Source organism: Triticum aestivum, chromosome 2A (assembly GCF_018294505.1).
Source record: "Triticum aestivum cultivar Chinese Spring chromosome 2A, IWGSC CS RefSeq v2.1, whole genome shotgun sequence".
Taxonomy (NCBI): Eukaryota; Viridiplantae; Streptophyta; class Magnoliopsida; order Poales; family Poaceae; genus Triticum; species Triticum aestivum.
Genome location: NC_057797.1, coordinates 242,656,961 through 242,678,541, shown reverse-complemented (window position 1 = coordinate 242,678,541; position 21,581 = coordinate 242,656,961). Strand labels below are relative to the sequence as shown.

Here is a 21,581-nt window from a genome sequence, read left to right as displayed (position 1 = left end):
GGTAGATTCCGGTGGCAGTCGCTGGAAGTGTTCGAAATCCTTGTTTCCGCCTAGGGGACAATTAATACATTTGTCATGTCAAATTATTTTTTCACCACATGACACACGTGGTAAGCAATCCAAACTATTTATGAAAAATAGAGAGTTTTTTTTAAACATCTTTTTTTGTCTGCCTAGCTCGGTCACTGCGCTTATAACGAGAGGCCCACAGCCAATCCGCCAGCTTCCATCCCGACCATCCACAGCGACGGCCCGTACGTCCCCATCCGCTCACTGGGCGGCGGCAATAATTTACCGCGAATGATTTACCAAGCGAATCAAATGGTAGCGCACAGAGGCGGTAAAAAAGGGCGCCTCGGCGTTTTCGAACCAAAAAGGCCGAGGCTCTGTTTGGAGGGGTAGTAGACAACAGAAAATTTCCCCATTCTTCTCCGAACCCTAGCTCCCCGCTTCCCGCTCCTCACGCCTCTCGCCGTCGCCGTCCCGCCGAGCCCATGGCTAAGACGCGTCCGCCCAAGAAGATCCTCGAGTTCTACACCATCAAGGGGTCCGACAAAGTCATCAAGCGTGAGGCTCTCCCCCCAGCTCATCTCCTCCCTCTGATCCTGAGTTTTCCGGATTATTTTTGTGGGATTTTGTTTTTGCGGCAATAATTTGTGGTATTGGTTGGCTGGTCTCGGTGCCTTATATCTGTTGTTGTTCCTCGGGGGGGGGGGGGGGGGGGGGGGGGGGCTTGGGACATTTTAGTTGACGTGTTGTTTGAACCATGGTGAACACAGAAATATTTTTTGCTGTTCACTTCGGGGATAAGCTGGATTGCTAGCCAGCTCAAGAAGAAATTAGCACATTCAAACTTGAAAGGACATTTTAACACATCATTTTTGCTGTGTTTTTTGAATTTTACAAAATGATAGATCAATTGGTTACCACCGATGACAGTGCTCCGCATTAAAACTCAAGTTTTCTATGTCTGTGGCCAAATTTTGTATCTTCAAAATTTCAAGTTGGATAGTGTGTCTTATGTGCTCGTGCACATGCAGTCCGCTTGAATTAAGTTGGGTAGAATAGGTTACACATAGGAAGCTCTGTTGTTCTGTTGTGACCTTTATGAACTAGATGATTCCCCGCGCGTTGCTGCGGGATATTAGTATGCAATGCTCATAATTCACGCGGTGCATTCTTAGAGGACACATAGAAAATGTGGAAATTCCATTCTACTTTAGACATACATATTAAAATAACCAATGTAAGTAAACTTGGTATATTGTAGAAAGAAGATATATATAGTTGCAATCCAAAAGGAATATAGTTTACTTCTCTTGCAATTATCCAGAGTTGATTGTACTACCAACAAATGTACAACAAAACATGATGGCGAGAATTTAATAAACTAAATAGGATAACCAAATTCCATATTACCATATATACAAATCAATTTACAACAAACGACCGAAACAATAAAAATACTTTTACTGGCCTGAAAGACAACCTGCACATACCCAAAAATACACCATGTGTTGGCAAGTCTGTAAGCACGATCTTTGTTTACCAGTTTTAGCATCACATGTATATGTTATATGTTACTCAAGGAGAAATAGGGTAGCTTAAAACAAAGAAAGATGAACTTAGTACACAAATGTAAGAATAACATAACCATAAATTGGAAGAATAAGAATGTGGTCATAGTACAATTGGTAGTGTGTGTATTAGCGCTGTGAAAAAACTTTTGCAATTGCAAGCTTCTTGAATATATGCATCAGACTAAAAAATCCTAGATGACAATAGTACATACTAAGCAAGATGGCTAACCTGCTTTGATTTTAATCAGACAACTCGTTGATGGACATCAGAAAAGAATACACACCGAGAACAGAATCTGCACAGAGGACAGGAAAAACAATAGTAGAAGTATAGATCAGAGCTTCTCTTCTCAAAAAAATTAGTAACTGTATGGTCATGAACCGTGGCAGTACTGATCACTTAAAACCAAATCTCCAATTGGCAATGGTTTAAGATCAAGCACAAATTACATAAATAAACAAAATGACTTTGAGACTCAATAAAGTTACAGTGATCAAGGATTAAGGAACTGAAATGAATGATGAATTTGGTTCGATGCATATATTATTGCAAATGATAGAGGACTATAGTGCTGATAACCTGCTGATATATTGAGTTTGGGAAATACTTATATGATAACACACGCGTGTGACTCATAATTCCAACTTCGATTCGTCTCTGAAAAAACTCAAGGAAGGCGCAAGAAAACTAATTTACAGTCAAGTGCAGGATACAATAAAGAAGCATCAGAGTAGAGGAAGTCGGGTAGGAGGGATTTGGAAGAAACTGGTATGGAAAGGGGATTGGAACAGGTCGCAACCAACGACAATGACTGCAGATGTGGCTACGACGTGCGGCACCAACAGGCTATGCGTTTCAACAACAGAGACTTCAGATTCATCCCATCAATCTCACTGGCTTTCCTGGTATATGGCCAATTGGTGCCTCACTATTGACCCTCTTTGGATTGTTGTCCTCGTCTCCCTTATGTTCCCCAAGGAAGATCTGCATCCAAGTTGCGCCTAAACAAAATCCACCTGTTAATCTCCCTCCTCGATCTGCGGAGAGCTCGGGTGACCGATAGTGGAATCCTCACGGCCTACTCCTCCTAGCCTCTTTCTTGAACTCCTGAGATGAGACCGACCGGGGACCTGTAGTATACAGCAAGGTAGAACCGATGAGCCACCCACAATGAATCGGGATACTCCTCCATGAGGAGGAAGAATGAAATTCATCTGCTTCTTTGCTGCAAAGAGGTAATGGGAGGTAGAAGAATGGCATTCAGTGGAGAAGGTGAAGAGGGAGACGGGAATCAATTGTGGGAGAGTAATTAGCGTCAAGAATATGGAGAGTTTCCGTGGAGAAAGATTGGAGGCGATCCGACCCATAGAGCTGTCGGACGCGAGCTGACGGTGGTTGGAGTCGCAGGAGGGCCCTCATGCGGTGAGGAGAAGTTTCTTCTTTTTTCTGAGAGAAAGGGCTTGGTTATATTTTTTTCTGTATCAGAGAGAGGGCTCGGTCGCTAATGTATGGTTGGAAAGAGAAAGGGACGGTCCAAACTGGACGAATGACATGCATGTACATGTTCAGTTTTGCTTACCTGGCTAGATTGCTGACGTGGGATGGGTGCATGTCTAGGAAATGAAGTAATACATGTGTGGGGCTTGTGTGGTGAGGTGGATAGCTTGCATGTTAAGATAAATAGGTTAGGGGGATGAATCTCTTAGGTATATAAGATTACCACTCTAAATTATGTGTCAATTAAATTCCCTTTATTGTGCATTTGTGTTATGGCATGCAACTTACAACTATGCAATATTCTGAATAACAATTACCAGACACCCTATCTCTTAGTATATCATAAATGCACTTTACATGGCCTTGTACATAACTGAAGTCCTTAACTGCCATTTAATTATATACTTATCCATACACCGAGTAATTAGGCAAATAATACGTTTTGCTATATATAGCATGAAACTGCCAACAGTCGACTATGACATCAGTAGTGAAGGTGGAGAATTTACTACAATCCATAGTGGGCTTGATAAATTCATTATATTAGATATTTAGTGATCTGATTTGTGGTGAGGAAAACAGATTTTGACTGTTAAATGACCATGGTAAACATTTATCGTCCATTGAATTGTATGAACTCAACTCGTACTGGCCTTCTCTCCATTAGTGTGGTAGAGCACCTTTTTCATGGCCTCTTCTTCCTCTACTATAGCTGCCGGGACAAGCAACGGTGTTGGTGCTAGCGGGTTTAGCTGATTCTCCAACTTCCTAATTTTCTTCTCCATGGTCGTACTTCTGCAAGGGTTCAAGGCACTATTTGATAAGCCGTGTAGCATACCATCGGCGCGCATGTGCGACCATCGCATTCGGCTCCTGCCAGGAACATCCCCTATTGCAGTTCACCTATACTGTTACCCTGAGTTCTAGAAGGATGAGACTGAACGCCAATGCGAGGATATGCTCCAACAAGGTATCATCTGAGAAAGTAACCTTGAATTTTCTTCCCCGGCGATTGTTGTTAAGAAACTGGATGGCACATGGTGGTTTTGTGTGGACTACCACCAACTTAATGATGGTATTTGTCGGTGTCAAAACTGGTAGACCTCGGGGTAGGGGGTCCCGAGATGTGGATCTCGGTCAGATGGTAACAAGAACAAATAGATGATGTTTTACCCAGGTTCGGGCCCTCTTGATGTAGGTAAAACCCTACGTCCTGTTCTTGTTTATATTAGTGGAGAGGTATCAAGTACAGAGTTGATCTACCTCGAGATCGTAATATGTGGTCTAATTCTAGAGCTAGGTGAATGATATTGTGTTGATATCCCCTCTACGGGCTAAACCCTATGACTTGTATACACGCCAGGGAGGGTATCTAGGGTTACAAGGTCGGTATCTAGGAGCAAGGCGGCAGGAGAGCTCTTGGAGTATACGTCAAGTCTACGATGGAGGTAGTCTTGATCACGCCTCCTGCATACGGCCTCCGGAGTCTGTCTTGACCATGAATGAGGGTCCATCGGCCCAACCCAAGGATCATGGGCCGACTAGGTTAGCATCCTCAATCCAGGACACCGCCAGTAGCCCCCGAGGACACCGCCAGTAGCCCCCGAACTGGTCTTCTATGCCGAGGATGACCTTCCTGACGATAACAACCCCGGATCCGGAGTCCTTGGCTCGACAGACGAGTTCCTTCTTATAATTCTCGGACCACTCCTTCTAAAGGAGCGATGCCAACAGAGGCTCACCCGAGCTTGTACTAGCATGTATGGTGGCTAACATACGCAAATGAGAGCGAGAAGAGAAGGCAAAGGCACGATCGAGCAACTGTGATCAAGAAGTGATCCTAGAACAACCAAGACTATGAGTGTTACATATCATCAAGTGCATGCACGAGCCAAGCCAAGATGTCCACCTTTCGCTCGCATCACAGCCATTACAAGTTCTTGGTGATGCCTTTTGGCCTCTCACCAACACACAAGTCACGCTCCAAGCTTTGATGAATGTTTTTCTTTGTCCTTTTCTTCAGAAATTTGTACTCGTTTCCTTTGATGATATTTTGATCTGCAGCAAGTCTTGGACAGAATACCTTCGTCATCTGTGTGTTGTCTTGCTTTTCCTCCAGCAATGTCAGTTATTCCTGAAGCATTCCAAGTGCTTCTTTGGTGAGCACAAGGTGGCCTATTTGGACCATATCATCTCAGCAAACGGCGTCGCTATGGACCTTACTGAGGTGGAAGCGGTGGAGGCATGGTCAAAACCACGAAGTGTCCGTGCCCTTCGCGGGTTCCTTGGGCTTAATGGGTATTATCACAAGTTCATCTAGGAGCACGGTGTGCTCTCAGCTCCATCGACCAAGCTCGTCAAGAAAGAAGGTTTTATGTGGTCCTCAGGGGCCAATGCGGCCTTTTGCACGCTCAAGCAGGGCCTCGCAGCAGCACCTGTGTTGCAGCTACCACACTTTGACTCTCCGTTCTTGGTGGATTGTGATGCATCTGGCACGGACTTTGAAGCCCTGGTACACCAAGGGGCATACCTCTTGCTTTCTTCAGCAGGGCGGTGGCACATGCCATGCCAAGCTAGTAGCTTGTGAGAGTAAGCTGATTGGATTGGTGAAAGTTTAGTGACGTTGGAGTCTGTACTTGTGGGGCCGGAGCATCAAAATAAGAACGAACCACTGTAACCCGAAGTACTTGATTGACCAACACCTTCCCACCATTTCGCGACATTAATGGGTAAGCAAGCTGCTGGGATATGACTTCACTATGGAGTATCTACCAAGCCGTCAAAATACAGTGGCTGATGCTCTCTCCAGGCGTGAGCTAGGGCTGTCTTTGCTCTCATGTCCTCAGTTTCAACTTTTTGATGATCCGCACCAAGAAATTGACACTACTGCAGACCTTACAACACGAAGTGACTCCATTGAAGCAGGGATGGCTGCAGGGCTCGGAGCGTCACCGATGACCTCATTCTCCATAAAGGACGAGTCTACGTCACACTGACCTCACTTTGCCTTCTTGCATTCTTGGCAGATGCCCATGACTTGGGTCATGAGGGTGTTCGAAAGACACTTCCCGGTTGAGTGACAATTTTTACATCCCTCCCATGCAAGCGGTGGTGGAGGAGATTGTGCGGTGTTTTGTCGTGTGCCAACGCAACAAGACTGGGCATTTGCATCTCCGTGGCCTTCTCCAACCCCTTCTGGCCCCTCAGCATGTTTGGATAGACATTTCCATGGACTTTGTGGAGGGCCCTCGGACGGTTGGTGGTAAGTCGGTCATCTTGATTGTTGTCGACGGTTTCTCGAAATATAGCCACTTCATTGCTTTGGGACATTCATACTTTGCTAGCTCTGTTGCCAAGGCCTTCTTTGCTAACATAGTCCGTCTTCATGGATTTCTGTCGTCCATTGTCAGTGATCGCGACCCAGTATTTACCAGCGATTTTTGGACCAAGATTGTACGTCTTGCTGGCGTCAAACTACAACTCAGTTATGCATTTCACCCCCAAACTGATGGACAAACAGAAGTATGTTTGTAACCACAATACTAACAGTTGGGCCTTAGGTAGGCACATGGCTAGCTGACGGGTGCACACGGGCGTCTTCACCTCAGGATCCGTAGATGGAGGTGGGGAGGCGGGGATGGTGCCGGAGAGTTGGCCGCTTGATGGTGATATAGGCGGCGGGCCATGTAGGACCCACAGGCAGACATGGGAGGGAGTGAGGGGAAAGAGGAGAGGGGCAGTGGGGGCCGGAACGGATGAAGAAACAGCTCCTAAGAGCCCGTGAGATCAGGTGGTTTGCAAGAGGAGAGGGGAGATCGTGGGTGGGCGTCACCGCGAGGAGGGTATCAGTGGTGATGGCGGAGATGGAGGCATGGGATGTGTGTGCGTGGCTCACTCTATTTTTTCTCTTCGCCATGCGAAGGAAGCATAGGCGTGAGAGGGAAGCATAGTAGGGAGATATATTTCTGCCAATGGCACATAAACTCATATGTTTGCAACTTGCCCTGGGGACCCACCGGGAGGCCCACTGCTTCCACGAGGAAATTTACGGACGGGTCCCAGGGGTCTTGGTGCTCAGGGCTTGTCCATCCACCAAGGCCCCGAGCCGTGCCAACCGGTGCCTGTCTTTGGTACGTGATCGTGACCCGCCTTATCCATCTTGAGAGAGGTGCCTGCCCCTGTACTGCTGACATATATATAACAATACTTTAGGACAAATTAGGACATATTGGGGATGTGACGTATTTGGACAAATATTTCCTACCACCCGGTGGTAGTTACCCTCACATGAGTTTTGTTATCCCTCTGTTCCTAAATACAAGTCTTTTTAGACATTTCAAATAGACTACAACATGCGGATGTATGTAGACATATTTTAGAGTATAGATTCATTTATTTTGCTCCGTATGTAGTCACTTGTTGAAATCTCTAGAAAGACTTATATTTGGATACGGAGGGAGTATGTTGTATGTAGTATATGTTAAAACCGAGAGTATGTACGTGTAGTATGTAGTATGTATAACAATATTTTGGTCGTATGTACAATTTATTAGTATTATCTTTTTATACTTACAAATATGAAAGTATTTTCAAAATAAACTAAAAAGTATGGACTGACATGCAAGTTTTTCATAGATCTTGCTTTGAAAAATCTTAGATATACTAGTATATAAACATACTGAGAATGATAAAGTACTCCCTCCGTTCACTTTTATAAGTCATTTCAGACAACTGAAAATAGGCTGTTTTACATGTTGTCTCAAATGTCTTCAAGGACTTATAAAAGTGAACAGAGGGAGTAGTATATATACTATCACACGCTAGTATTTAAGATGTGAGGGTAACTACCACCGGGTGGTAGGATGTATACTTTTGACATTCTATTTTTTGAGTCTTAGAAATGTTGCACAGAAGGTAAAAAACAGGGACAGTGAACCGTTACTTTTTGCACCTATCCAGATGTGTAATGATATGAGAATATGGATGCTTTGATGTCCATTTTATTGCTGAATGTATGTCTTGCTGTATTGACCTCACTTTTCCATGCTCCATAATATCACTATCTCATTGTGATCCGGCATTACCTTGATATTTTGATGATGACCTTTTCAAAACGAACCAATTAAGACTAATCTGGCTTTTGTCTGATTTTCCCACGTGTTTCTTTCAGCTGGGGACTGTGTGCTAATGAGATCAGCTGATACATCAAAGCCACCATATGTGGCAAAAGTTGAGTCCATTGAGGCAGCAGGGTCTCGAGGCACAAATGTGAGAGTACGGGTTCGATGGTACTATCGTCCAGAAGAATCCATTGGTGGGAGGCGACCATTTCATGGTTCCAAAGAGGTATTCCTCTCTGACCACTATGATGTACAGAGTGCTGACACAATAGAGGGAAAATGCAATGTCCACAGCTTCCGTAGCTACACAAAGCTTGATTCTGTGAATGCCGAGGACTTCTTCTGTCGCTTTGACTACAAATCAGCATCTGGCAGTTTCGTGCCCGACCGTATAGCTGTGTAAGAATCCAATGCAACCTCTAATGTTTTATTGTTGGTAGATGGATACTCAATGCACTGTGTAATTTAGTTTTTTGGCATGACAGTTCATTATATAAGTGATGCATTCCTAACTTTACGATGATATTGACTATAAATAGTTTTCCTAGTTTTGTTCATGAATGATGTCTATATTTATCCCAAAGGTTATCAAGTTTGTACCCTTGATGATATGATGATAATTTTTTGCATATTCACAACCCATCTATTGGCCTGTTTTAGTTATTTTCCTAAAGAGGCAACACAACTATTTTCTTGCATGTAAGGCAATAGGAAGGGACATAAAAAAAATGCAAGGTTTATGTCAACAGTTGTTGGCATTTCATGTGTTGGGCTCGTGGTACACAATGCATGCTTTAGCATGTGTATCAGGCTTATATTGTCCACAATCGAAGAGTAATCCCTTGTTTGCTATAGCAGCTATATTTGGGAAAAAGTTGTTGCTGTTTGTTGTCCCATTAAATCGTGCTTCTTGTTTTATAATATTTGATCAAAGTCTATTTTCTTCCACTCTTGTATGTAATCTCAATCAAATCCCTCTTTCTTGCTAGGCTTTGCGTGCCTCCCTTATTTGCATGTTCGATTTCTGTACAGTCTTTGAATCAGAATCTCTTGTTTACTGTTATTATCGTGTCTTTCTCTACAATGTGACAGGTTTTGCAAGTGTGAGATGCCGTACAATCCTGATGACCTTATGATCCAATGTGAGGAATGCTCTGACTGGTGAGTAAATCGTATATTTGAAAAATACTCCCTCTGTAAAGAAATACTCCATCCGTTCCGAATTACTCGTCGCAGAAATGGATGTATCTAGATGTATTTTAGTTCTAGATACATTCATTTCTGCGACGAGTAATTTGGAACGGAGGGAGTATAAGAGTGTTTGGATCACTACTTTAGTGATCTAAACGCTCTTATATTTCTTTACGGAGGTAGTACAAATTAACTTTTCAAAGTCACGGGTGTCGGTTCCTCTGGTTCATTTTGTATCATTCTGTTGCGGTTCATTTTGAAAAGGTCATCATCACCTTGATACTTTGATGATGACCTCCATTCCATGTGTATTTTGTATAATTGGTTCATGATGACATAGTTATACCTTTTCCGCTCTGGTGCATTTTATATCATTCTGTTTTGTGTACAAATGGAGGTGCGTGTCTTGTCTTTTTGATATTAGACATGAGGTATAAAAGGTAGGCGATAAATCATTGTTTCAAGTAGAGCTGAACTGCAGCTAATCGTAGAGACAACATGTAGGCTTACAGGTGATCAGGTTGGGTTGGTACAGGTGATCAACTGCAAATTATGTATAGAAAAATGGCTGGGTTGGTACAGGCGATTAGCTGCAAATTATGTACAGAAATTTTTGCCAGCATATACCCTGTACCACACAGTTCCTTGACAAATAAGAATGACAGTAAACAAGTGACAGAGACTAACTTTGAGATAATTAACATAAACTGGGCATAAACATAGCAAATTCGACTCAACAGACAGCACCAGCAAACCAGCTGTAGTTTAGCACACACGACAGCATTGACAAGTCTGACTTAACACTTCAGTTTGATAAAACGAAATAGAAGAAGACAAGCAGCAGGAAGCGCACTGGATCAGTAGTGTTGCGCCGCTGCCATCTGCCAATCTCCTATCTTCTAAACTTCAAGCTTTATTGCTTATTCTTCAACCTTCATGGATGATTTACTTGCAGCACAGCTTGCTTATCTCACCTATATTCTTATGAGGATTACACCTGCAAACATGAAAGTGCTTGTGCAAAGCAGATGTACCATTGATGATCGGATGAGTGGCGATGTCGGTCTCGCAGTAGTTGCATTTTGCCTTCTGCAAACACCATCAACCTTGATCTTCTTGAAATGGTTACACATCTCTGATCTTGCAGCCATATGCTTTCAAGCCTCCTTATTTCACCCTCCTTGTCCATGGGAACAATAGCATGAGACTCCTATCTCGGAAGACATCTAGAACACAAAGCAAACCTTGATTCAGACAAGGACGGTACACATCACAACTAGGATCAAATCATGAACTTGGATCTGGATGGAATCAAGAATATGACCGAATATAATTCAACTACTTATGTTGCAGGCAAGCAGCAGCGTTCGATACAGAATCCATCCAGCCACTTGCCATGGCTTGCAGCAGCCAACTTTCTTCTTCCTGTGCGGAAATGGACCTGATGTTGTCGCGGCCCGGGGCCAGGGATTTGGGCGGGCAGGCGGCGCAGTGATGCATCGGGCTGCAGTGATTCACAACTCATATACAGTGCTTGGGAGACAAGAAATCAAGCGGCCATGGAAGGTACAGATCACGCACGCGAGACTTGCGGTCTTGGGGAGGGCAAGGATTGATCTGTGCTGTGATTTTGGGAGGAGGCGATTTGGGACGAGCAGCGTTTTGGAAGGAGGCGGCGCCAGTTCTGTGGGGTGCGGCAGCTGGGAAGAGAGGAATTAGGGGTAGGGCGTCGGTGCTTCGGTCAGTTTGGTGGACCGAGGGTACATACCGAAATCACCGAACTTAATTTGGTTTTTAAAAATTGCTAACCAAGCTCAGTACCAAAGGTTTCGGTTTCGGTCACTTCGGCTTTGGTCCAGGTTAAATTGGTTTTGGGTTATATGCCCACCCCTAGGTGCAACTCTATTTTTGCCACACTTTCTCTCCCCTTGATGGTCAATAGCCCCAAATACCAAAAACGACATTCTGATTTTTCTTTATATTAGGACCCTGAACTGTGCTTCGGCTCAAATTCTGGAGCTGCATGTGATTTAATGATTTTATAGTTTCTGGCTCACATATAGGGAATTTTGGAGAGTGATTACAAACTATTAGCTGAAATATCTGACCCCATTGCGCCTAACTGAATTATTAAACGAGCTTATGTGATTCTATTTTCCATGTCCATGTTTCCATAACTCAGGGTATGTTTCCATAACAAGCATGAGTCAGCAGCATGTGCATTCATTTTCCTGTGAGGTACTATTGTTTTTGTATTTAGATCCAGAATTTAATTTATTTAATTGGTGACATTGCATAAATTAATGCCTTGACTCTATAACCTTCTGTCAACAAGTCCTTACACTGCTTGCGAGTGCATGTTAAGCTAATTGTTAGTGTTTGTCTATTCTAAATGGTGGCAAAAAGCAAGTAGTCAATCGGGACATATAGAATGATATTTTTTTTTGTAGTTTTAATGTGCAGAGTATGCCTGGTTAGTTCTTGAATAGTGTGTGTACATAAATAGGGTGCACCATAATTTTTTGTTTGTTCAAACAAATATGTTTTCTTTTCCATCTATTCCGGTCTCTGTTGGTGCATCTGTGCGTGCTAAGTAATCATCTGCCTCCAGGAATTCGAGTCCCTTTGAACTTGAGGTTATAACTGCTGCTTTTGTTTTTCAGGTTTCACCCTTCTTGTATTGGAATGACCATTAAAGAAGCAAAGAAACGAGAACACTTTTTCTGCCAGAGCTGTACTGCTGAAAATGGGAAGACAACTGAGAATTTTCATGAAGCCACGGCAGAGTCAGAAGAAAAGGTAACTATGACACTTGCTTTATTATCGCTGGTGTTTTGTCTGGTTTGTTATCTGAAATGATGATAAACAAATATGAATTATGCAAATTTAGTTCGTATTAGTGAAAACTGAGAATGCACATAATCTGTGACAATGTTAAAGCATGGTTAGCTTAATTATGAAAGGAGAGGTCTGTTCTGCAGTCAAACTGGTTGTCACGGGCTGGGGTTGGATTGGACCGGAGGTTGTAGTCGTGGGAGGTCGGAGGACGAGGGCGAAACTCTCGTCGGCCTATGGTTGGAGAAAGAGGTGAGGAGGGGGTGCCGCGGCGCAGGTGCACGAGGTGAGAAGATAGATTATTTTCTGGTTGTTTTTCTCGATCCCATAGGGGTGGCTATAAGTAGCCTATTACAATGACGTGACAGACTCCTGGCTGTAAGTGGCCTATTACAATGACGTGACAGACTCCAACTCTAATTGGGTGTTGGCAGGGTAACCTTCTTCGGGACTAAACCTTTCCAACTAAGACCCAGACTCTTTAACCTAAATCTAGGACTCTATAATTAAACTGGAACAGAACTAGGGTGGTGCAGGGCCCTTGCGCCTATAAGTCTGGCCCCACATGACATCTCCCCCTCCATTCTGAAACAGCTTGTCCTCGAGCTGGAAACTTGGATAACGGTCGCGGAAGGCTGGGACATCCTCCCAAGAAGCAGCAGACGCAGGCTGTCCCTCCCATTGAATCAGCACCTGCTGTATACCGCGAGCAATACGAGCACGCAATGCCTGGACGGGAGTTGGATGTACTCGACCCTGAAACAGCGGAGGGAGCATGGGCGGACCTTCAGGAGGCGGACCATGGTATTTCTTCAGTACCCCGACATGGAAGACATTATGAATGCGGGTGCGAGGGGGTAACTCCAGATGGTAAGCAACTGTATCAATTTTAGCGAGGACCTTGAAAGGCCCATAGTATTTGGGTGCCAATTTGCCTTTTGCGCCTGTTCCGAGGAATGCCGCTGGGCGGTGCTGCAGACGGAGCCAAGCCCACTCCCCAACATCAAAGGAAAGGGCCCGATGCTTGTCATCATAGTAATGCTTGTACTGCTGTGCTGCTTGAAGGACACGCTTGCGGACATCTATTAAGAACTGGCCGCGGTCGATGATCTGCCGTTCTACCGCCTGATTGCGAATTTCGCCCGGAGTATAGTCCCGGAGAGACGGGGGGTCCTGTCCATAAACCACCCTGAAAGGTGTGTCCTTCAACGCTGAATGATATGAAGTGTTGTAGCAGAACTCGGCCCACGGCAACCATTGGAGCCACTGGCGTGGGCGATCCCCAGTGATGCAACGAAGGTACATAGTGATGACGCGATTCACTGCCTCCGATTGTCCATCTGACTGCGGGTGGAAGGCAGAACTCATGTGAGCCACAGCCAGGACCTCCGCTACCAGCTGTGACGAGGGCGGCACATAAGCCTGCTGCTGAAAGGTAACAATGCCATCGACTAGAGCCCAAGGCAGCCCCAACTCGCCAGACTCCAGTTGTTCCCTCAATGTAACAAGCGCCGGGTCTGTGTGTGCAGCCTGCCGGAGGGCTTCAAATAGATCAAAAGAAGTCCCCTGGATGGCACAGGCGTGGCTTGTAGGAACATCATGGCGAGAGAGCGCGTCGGCGACGATGTTGTGGCGGCCTGGTTTGTATTCCACGGTGAAGTCAAAGCCCAAGAGCTTGCCCACCCAATGATGTTGTGGTATTGTGCAAGGCGTTGGTCCAGCAGAAACTTGAGACTGTAGTGGTCAGTTTTGACGACGAAGGCGCGGCCCCAGAGGTATGGCCGCCAATGGCGCACGGCTTGAACTAGACCAATGAGCTCCCGCTCGTAAGCGGCTAGAGAGGCATGTCGAGGAGCTATGGTTTTGCTAAAATAGGCAATTGGCCCGCCATCTTGATGCAGTACCGCACCGAAACCAGACCCAGATGCATCACACTCCACAATAAACGGAACTGCAAAGTCCGGTAGCTGGAGCACCGGTGCGGTGGTGAGTGCAGTCTTGAGAGTGTCGAACGCGGTGACTGCCTCAGATGTGCAGGGAAACCCATCTTTTTTGAGTAGCGCCGTGAGGGGTGCTGCAATGGTGCCAAAACCCCGGATGAATTTGCGGTAGTAGCCTGCAAGACCCAAGAAACCACGCACAACACGAACAGTGCGCGGAACTGGCCAGTCTACCACGGCGAGGACCTTATTGCTGTCCATGGCAACTCCTGCTGCAGAGATGACGTGCCCAAGGTAAGCCATGGATTCCTCCCCAAATGAGCACTTGGAACGCTTGAGGAAAAGCTGATGTGTGCGCATAGCCTCCAAGACGAGCTTGACATGACGAAGGTGATCCGACCAGGAGGAGCTGTATATCAAAATATCGTCAAAGAAAACAAGCACAAAGCGACGAAGGAAGGGACGGAGTACTTCGTTCATTAGTGCCTGGAATGTCGCTGGAGCATTTGTCAGACCAAATGCCATCACCACAAACTCGAAGAGACCCTCATGGGTGCGGAACGCCGTCTTGTGGATATCTTCAGGGGCCATCCGAACTTGGTGGTAGCCGGATTGGAGGTCCAGTTTTGTGAAAAAGCGGGCGCCTTTCAGCTCATCTAGTAGCTCATCGACGATTGGAATAGGAAACTTGTCCTTGATGGTGACAAGGTTGAGTCCACGGTAGTCGATACAGAAACACCAAGTACCATCATGCTTTCTGACGAGTAGGACGGGTGACGAAAACGCCGATGAACTACGGCGAATAAGGCCACGAGCCAGCATCTCAGCACATTGTCTCTCCAGTTCATCCTTCTGAATAGTCGGGTAGCGGTAAGGCCGTACGGCAACAGGCTGTGTCCCTGGAATAAGGTGAATATGATGGTCATGGGCGCGCGGCGGCGGCAATCCCTGGGGCTCGGCGAAGACGTCTGTGAATGCGGCCAGGAGGCTGTCGAGCAGGTCCTTGCTGTCGCACACATGTAAGTGGGCAAGCCGTCCTGGTGAGCCTAGTCCTGACCACTCCACGTGGTGATCCCTGTGCCAAAACGATATCCACTGGGTATTGAAATCCCATAGAATTGGCCCCAAGGTTTTGAGGAAGCGCGTGCCGAGGACGACGTCAAATCCGCCCAATGGTATGGCGTGCAGGTCGACAATGAAGCGTTCCTTGTCAATCGTGATAGCAGCATGCTTGAGGAGTCCACGGCCGGTAACCTTATCACCATTAGCGACCGTGACGACGAGGCAGCGGTCGGAGGAGAAGGCCAGCCCCACGACAGTGGCCATCTCCTCGTGGATGAAGTTACGAGTGCTACCGGAATCAAGCTAGGCGACGAGGTCACGATCCCCGACACAAAGAGCGACCTGCATGGTGTCGCTGGTGGGAATCCCTGTGACAGCAAGAAGCGAGATTGTGGCCTCCTGGAAATCCGCTAGTGGCTCTTCTTCGTCGTCTGCTGACTGGATGTAGAAAAGACGTTTGCAGTGATGGCCCCGAACAAACTTATCGTCACAGTTGAAGCAAAGGCCTTTGGCGCGCCGGTCGTCCATCTTGGCCGGGGTGAGCTTTTTGAATACGAGCGGCGACGTGGAGCTGGAGGATTCAGACAATACCGCACCGGGGTTGGCCATGGGGCGAATTTGGCGGCTTGGCTGAGCGGCGGCGGCCGTGGCTCCGGTGACAATGTTGAGGTGCTCGAACGAAATTGCCAAGTCCATAGCCACGTCTAGAGTCGCAGGTTTAAGGATCTCAACCTGAGTTTTCATGGGCTCGCCCAAATTGTTGGTGAAGATATCATGCTCCTCGGCATCGGCAATTGGGTGCACACGAGAGAGATTCTCGAGGAAACGCTTGGAGTACTCCGCCACGGTGCCGGAGCGGCAAGTGGAGATCAGCTCGCCAAAGGGGTTGGCGCGTGTCGGCAGTCTGAAGTGGTTAGAGATGAGTTTTTGAAACTCTCCCCAGGACTGGCCGCTGGCCCAACTTTACGTCTAGATGGCTGTACCATAAGGTGGTGACGTCAGTGAGGTGGTAGGAGGCGAGCCACGTCTTATCGGAATCCTGCGTCCGCTGGCCGAGGAAGGACAGGTTGCAGCGTGTCAACCACGGACGTGGGTCGCTCGCCCCGTCAAAAAGGGGGAAGTCGATTTTGTAGAGTCGCGGAGCACAATCGGATGGATCCGACAGGGCGGCCCTGTCCCCGGCGTTAGATGTAGCCGCAGGTGGCTGCATGAGCCCGAGGCCACCAAGTTGAGGCGTGCCCTTCCCTTCAAGCCGGAGGAGGGCCAGATTCTGCGAGCGCTGTTGCTGTGACGTATCGGCGAGCTGACCCTGGAGCTTCTGGAGCATCTCGGTGATGGACTTGAGGGTGGCGCGGTCCTCGGCGCGATCAGCCTGCGCGGTGTGATTTTCATCGGAGAGGCTGGTGAGAGTCGCGACCACAGCTTCATGGTCCCCCTGTTGTTTGGCAGCGAGTTCTTCTAGGGTTTGCGGAAGGGGCGGCGGAGGGGCCATGGCAGCCGCCGGTATCGAAGGTGAAGTTGATACCAAGTTGTCACGGGCTGGGGTTGGATTGGACCGGAGGTTGTAGTCGTGGGAGGTCGGAGGACGAGGGCGAAACTCTCGTCGGCCTATGGTTGGAGAAAGAGGTGAGGAGGGGGCGCCGAGGCGCAGGTGCACGAGGTGAGAAGATAGATTATTTTCTGGTTGTTTTTCTCGATCCCATAGGGGTGGCTATAAGTAGCCTATTACAATGACGTGACAGACTCCTGGCTGTAAGTAGCCTATTACAATGACGTGACAGACTCCAACTCTAATTGGGTGTTGGCAGGGTAACCTTCTTCGGGACTAAACCTTTCCAACTAAGACCCAGACTCTTTAACCTAAATCTAGGACTCTATAATTAAACTGGAACAGAACTAGGGTGGTGCAGGGTCCTTGCGCCTATAAGTCTGGCCCCACATGACACTGGTACAATCATCGCACCAATTGGTACATAGTGAAATCCACTAGCAGTGCTTAAACTTTCGCGTTATGTTCGCACAGACACGGACATGGATTAGGAGCTCTCTGATGCCATGCACCCTGTATGAATAGTAAAATAAAAAAATACTAAAAAAAATAAACAAATCCTAAAATTTGAGGATATCAAACCTGGCCGACCATTCTACTTCTGTGTGAAGTTTCATGAAGAAAAGACATCCATGGTATTCTCAGCAAAAAAGAGAGAAATTTCGATTATATGAATAGAACTGTTTGAATGAATCATAGGTCGGACTGTATTTTCTTACTAAGAATACCACGGATACCATTTCTTGACGAAACTTCGGACGTGAGTAGAATGAACGACCAGGCTTGATACCCCGAAATTTCAGTTTTATTTACTAGTATTTTTTTGATTTTACTGTTCATATAGGGTGCATGGCACCCGAGAGCTCCTATCCATTTTCGCACACAGACCCAATTACTTTAACACCGCAGTTTATTCTCCTTAAACTTTTAAAAAAAGAGGTGGGTCCTTGCCAAGAAAATAGAGGTTCACAGGGGGTCTACAAAGCATGCATTGCTGGCTCTGGCTGAATACATCATTCTTCTGATCTGATGAGCTCACACAATCAACACATTTGTTCTAATAGCCTCGTTCATCCAACTAACTGGCACGGGGTGACCCTTGCGACAATCGTTGCTACCTCTTCTGCCCTAGCCACCTGCAGCTCCACTCTGCTCCTAGCAATGCTGCTGTTATCCCCCTCGATGAAATGTTGCACCAAAGCGCTGTTGGCACGGACGGCTTTGGCCACATACATCATTCCTCAAACGCCTGAGCCTGCAGGAATTTGTCGTTTTTTGACGCGTAAAGGACCAACAGGTGCTTCCTGGGATGGCCATGACCTACACCGTTGGTGGGTGTGCATGAATATGAATCTTGCTCCTTGATTGCATTTCCATTGTCATAGTTGGCCGCGGATATTTTTCTTTTTTCATGCCTAGGTACCAACTACCACCAGCACGCTTTATTGATCCCATCCCCTAGCTCCAAGATTGTGCTCCTGGCTACGAGAAGATGGGGCTGATAAGTGGGCCCATGTGACTGGGATGCCAGGCTTGCAGAGTTAATACTTAATACTCAATGTACGCTGCCAGGTATGCTGCTATGGCAGCGGTGCTTGTTTTGGACCTGTGGTGGACCCCTTCAAAAGGGAACACAGCATGCATGTCACGACCTGTATACTGAAAGCTTGGGTGATCAGTTCAAAATAAATCAGGGATTACATATTGTTTGTTCATTTCTCAGGGTAAGGTTAAATCTAGCCTACCAAAATTCTTTATATAATCCTAAACTAGAACGGTTGGGCGCGCTTTGCTGCACCGTTGGTGTTGTTGGGTTTTCATAATTTTTGTTCTCCCTCTGTTTCAAAATATAAGGAGTATTAGTTTTTTGATAAGTCAAACCTTTTTAATTTTGACCAACTTTGTAGAGAAATATATCAATATACATAATATCATATCGGTATCATTAGATTTATCATGAAATGAATTCTCATATTTTATTTATTTATTATGGATGTTGATATTTTTGGCTTTGAACTTGGTTGAAGTTAAAAGAACTTTCACTTTTCAAAAAACTAATACACCTTATATTTTGGAACTAAGGGAGTATTTGGTTTGGTGAGTCGGGGAGACGATGGAGTGTTTTTTTATATTTATAGTGGTGTTTTGGTGGGCCTTCCGTGGTGTTACTCGGTGTTATCTGCTAATCGATCCATACTTATGTGTTGAAATTTTCTGCATGGGCGGCAGCCTGTACTATATTGGTGCTGCAGTATCACATTGGCACTTTTTTTTTCTAGGTGGTGAGAGGATGCGCGGGGTTGATATGTTTTTATAGGCCGGTTGTTGCTGATTGGTTTGAAAAATTGTTGACCCGCTCAAAGCCGTGAACCAAATCCAAAATTGAATACTTCAATTAAATGGGAGAGCTTCAAAATTAGGGTGCATAGTGAATTCAAATAGAATTTTATCCCAAATGATAAGTGTCACACGTAGGGCACGAAACAACATGGTCCAAACGCTTATCATTCTTTTATAGCTGATCAATGCGCTCATAATTCATTTACACTAACATGTGCAGCTGGTGGAGTCGAAAAGGCGGAGAAGGTGATGGGCTGGATTAATTTGATGGAATTCCCACACGGATATACAAACTACATAGCCTTCTAGTATGAGGTCTGTGGTGATGTTTGTGGCAGTCTGTGACCCCTTCTAATGTCAGGCATGCAGTGTACATAACGTGCAACCTGAGATTGTTGTATTAGGAGAAAATAGAATTTGGACGCTAGTGTCAGAGTTTGAGCAGTATGGCACCATCAAGATCCCTTGTGATCTTCCCTCAAAAAAAAAAAGATCCCTTGTGATCCATTCTGCGATGGGGCCTGAACAGCCTTTTACGTTTGTGAGAGTCGAATCTTGTGTTGCCATGTGGAATGTTTGTCTTTGTTTCAGAGCAACTCGTGGTGCAGTATCTGTGTAGAAGGGGATCTGATTTTTAGCATTTGATTTAGCTGTGTAATTTTTATAGAACTATTGTCGCTTAAGATCGTTAATAAAGCTGGAAAAATTGGTCTCATAATGTTGACAAAGATTGGTAATAAAGCACACTCCACTACATATCAGAATGTTTGCGATTTTGTAACACTGGGTTTGTGAAACCTTATGGCACTGTAAGGTCTCTTTGTCAAATTTGTTTATATCAATAGCAATTCAACTATACATTTAAATAGTTGCAAAGTTTTGTTGCAAATATGCAATAATAAACTTGTTATTATTATTTTGTTATTTTTATGATTAAATTTATATTTTATGCTAAAATTGCGGTAGTTCCTGAAAACCTTAATGCATGTGTGGAATACTAAACATCAAATAGATCCTTAGTCAAGCCTATATACTACTCCCTCCGTAAACTAATATAAGAACGTTTAGAATACTAAAATAGTGATCTAAACGCTCTTATATTAGTTTACAGAGGGAGTAGCTTATATGTTGTTAATGATCTTATTTTCTTGGTCATGTGCATTGTTAATGTAACAAGGACATCAACAATAATGAGTACACATTATTAGGGTAACAATGGTGTTGAATAGACCCATTTTATGAAATACCGTGAGATCACAATGCAATATGTTGTCGGTATTTTCTCATAATTTGTCAATGTTTACTTGTGTGCTTAGACCACGAGAATATCACGGACTTAGATGATTTATTCAGGGACAACGATCAAACTTTACTTAGTAATTAGGTAATTATAAATATGGCTTCTAGGTACATTGAAAAGTATGTTGTTGTGCGGATCTGGCCATTTGACGATGGAGACATACACTCTAGGCCCGCTTATTATTTCGGTGCCTGCCAGACATTGTGACTATGGAGTTGTCACAATCTCACGGGGATATTGGTATACGAAAACAAGGAATATGTTTATATTCTGTGTTATAACTGCTATGATTCTCGAATTTGCTATAACAAAGGTTCAGAGAAAAACTCATGTGCACGTGTAGAGTTGTAGGATCGAGAGTGTATCGACCGGAGGAGGGGGGGGGGGGGGGGGGGCGAATGGTAGATTTAAGATTTCTTTTGAAACTTAAAATCTCTTAGTAAAAAACAACCAAAAATAAACTAAACAGATGGAGTTCTACAAAAAGAAAACATCTCATAAATGGTAGATAAGTTATCAAAATAAAACAACTACGAGCACAAAAGATAAATTGCACAACAAAAATACTATGAAAGATCAATCATGGTGTTTGATGGCAACAATGTATTTTTTTTCTACCAGTTCACTCTTATGCAAAAGAGCTATGTCTTGCTGTAGTGACTTGTGATTGAACACATGAGCAAAACTCTTCGTCTTGTTCTCCTTGACAACAAGTTTGTCAACTTGTGCCGATTACTCGAGGTAGATACTTCAGGCGATCTCCATAACCTTTCCAGACTGTTTTTGTGAACCACAATAACTCTTGGTTACTAAAGACTTTAAATGCCTAACCTTCTAGAGAGTTAGCAGCTCTTAAGAGTAATAGACCGAGTGTACTAGACTTAGATCTCTATGATGCTTGACCACTATCTAAGTTTTTGGCTCTAGGTTTTCTCTTAGTGGATTCAATCAAATCTTTCGGAGCTCAAGAGTAATAGACCGAGTGTACTAGACTTAGATCTCTGTGATGCTCGACCACTATCTAAGTTTTTGGCTCTAGGTCTTCTCTCAGTGGATTCAATCAAATCTTCCGGAGAGAGAGTGCTCTAAAAAACTTGTCAAAATCACACAGAGCAACCAACCATCTCGGAAGGCGCGGTGTCACACCCCATTTTTCTCTCCTAAAT

At 45.1% G+C, this 21,581-nt stretch overlaps 1 protein-coding gene across 3 annotated transcripts; it reads left to right on the top strand.

Moving 5' to 3' along the window:
• The first annotated feature begins 326 nt into the window (after positions 1–326).
• Positions 327–19,830, top strand: LOC123188476 (chromatin remodeling protein SHL). 3 transcript variants are annotated; one of them, XM_044600619.1, is made up of 5 exons: positions 327–567; positions 8,249–8,597; positions 9,291–9,359; positions 12,053–12,188; positions 19,336–19,830. In XM_044600619.1, the coding sequence occupies exons 1-5, from the start codon at positions 495–497 to the stop codon at positions 19,363–19,365; spliced, it is 657 nt and encodes a 218-aa protein (XP_044456554.1). In that variant the 5' UTR covers positions 327–494; the 3' UTR covers positions 19,366–19,830. The 3 variants fall into 3 exon arrangements, with proteins under 3 accessions (XP_044456554.1, XP_044456551.1, XP_044456553.1); XM_044600616.1 differs by having other exon boundaries at positions 18,348–19,404; XM_044600618.1 differs by lacking the exon at positions 327–567 and adding an exon at positions 3,813–4,048 and having other exon boundaries at positions 18,348–19,404.
• The last annotated feature ends 1,751 nt before the right edge of the window (positions 19,831–21,581 follow it).

What these genes read in the sequence shown, in the direction of transcription:
- LOC123188476 (XM_044600616.1), top strand. Translation starts at nt 495, where the DNA reads ATGGCTAAGACGCGTCCGCCCAAGAAGATCCTCGAGTTCTACACCATC. An exon ending in GTCCGACAAAGTCATCAAGC is followed by an intron (nt 568 to 8,248) that starts GTGAGGCTCTCC and finishes TGTTTCTTTCAG; the next exon opens with CTGGGGACTGTGTGCTAATG. An exon ending in GTGCCCGACCGTATAGCTGT is followed by an intron (nt 8,598 to 9,290) that starts GTAAGAATCCAA and finishes ACAATGTGACAG; the next exon opens with GTTTTGCAAGTGTGAGATGC.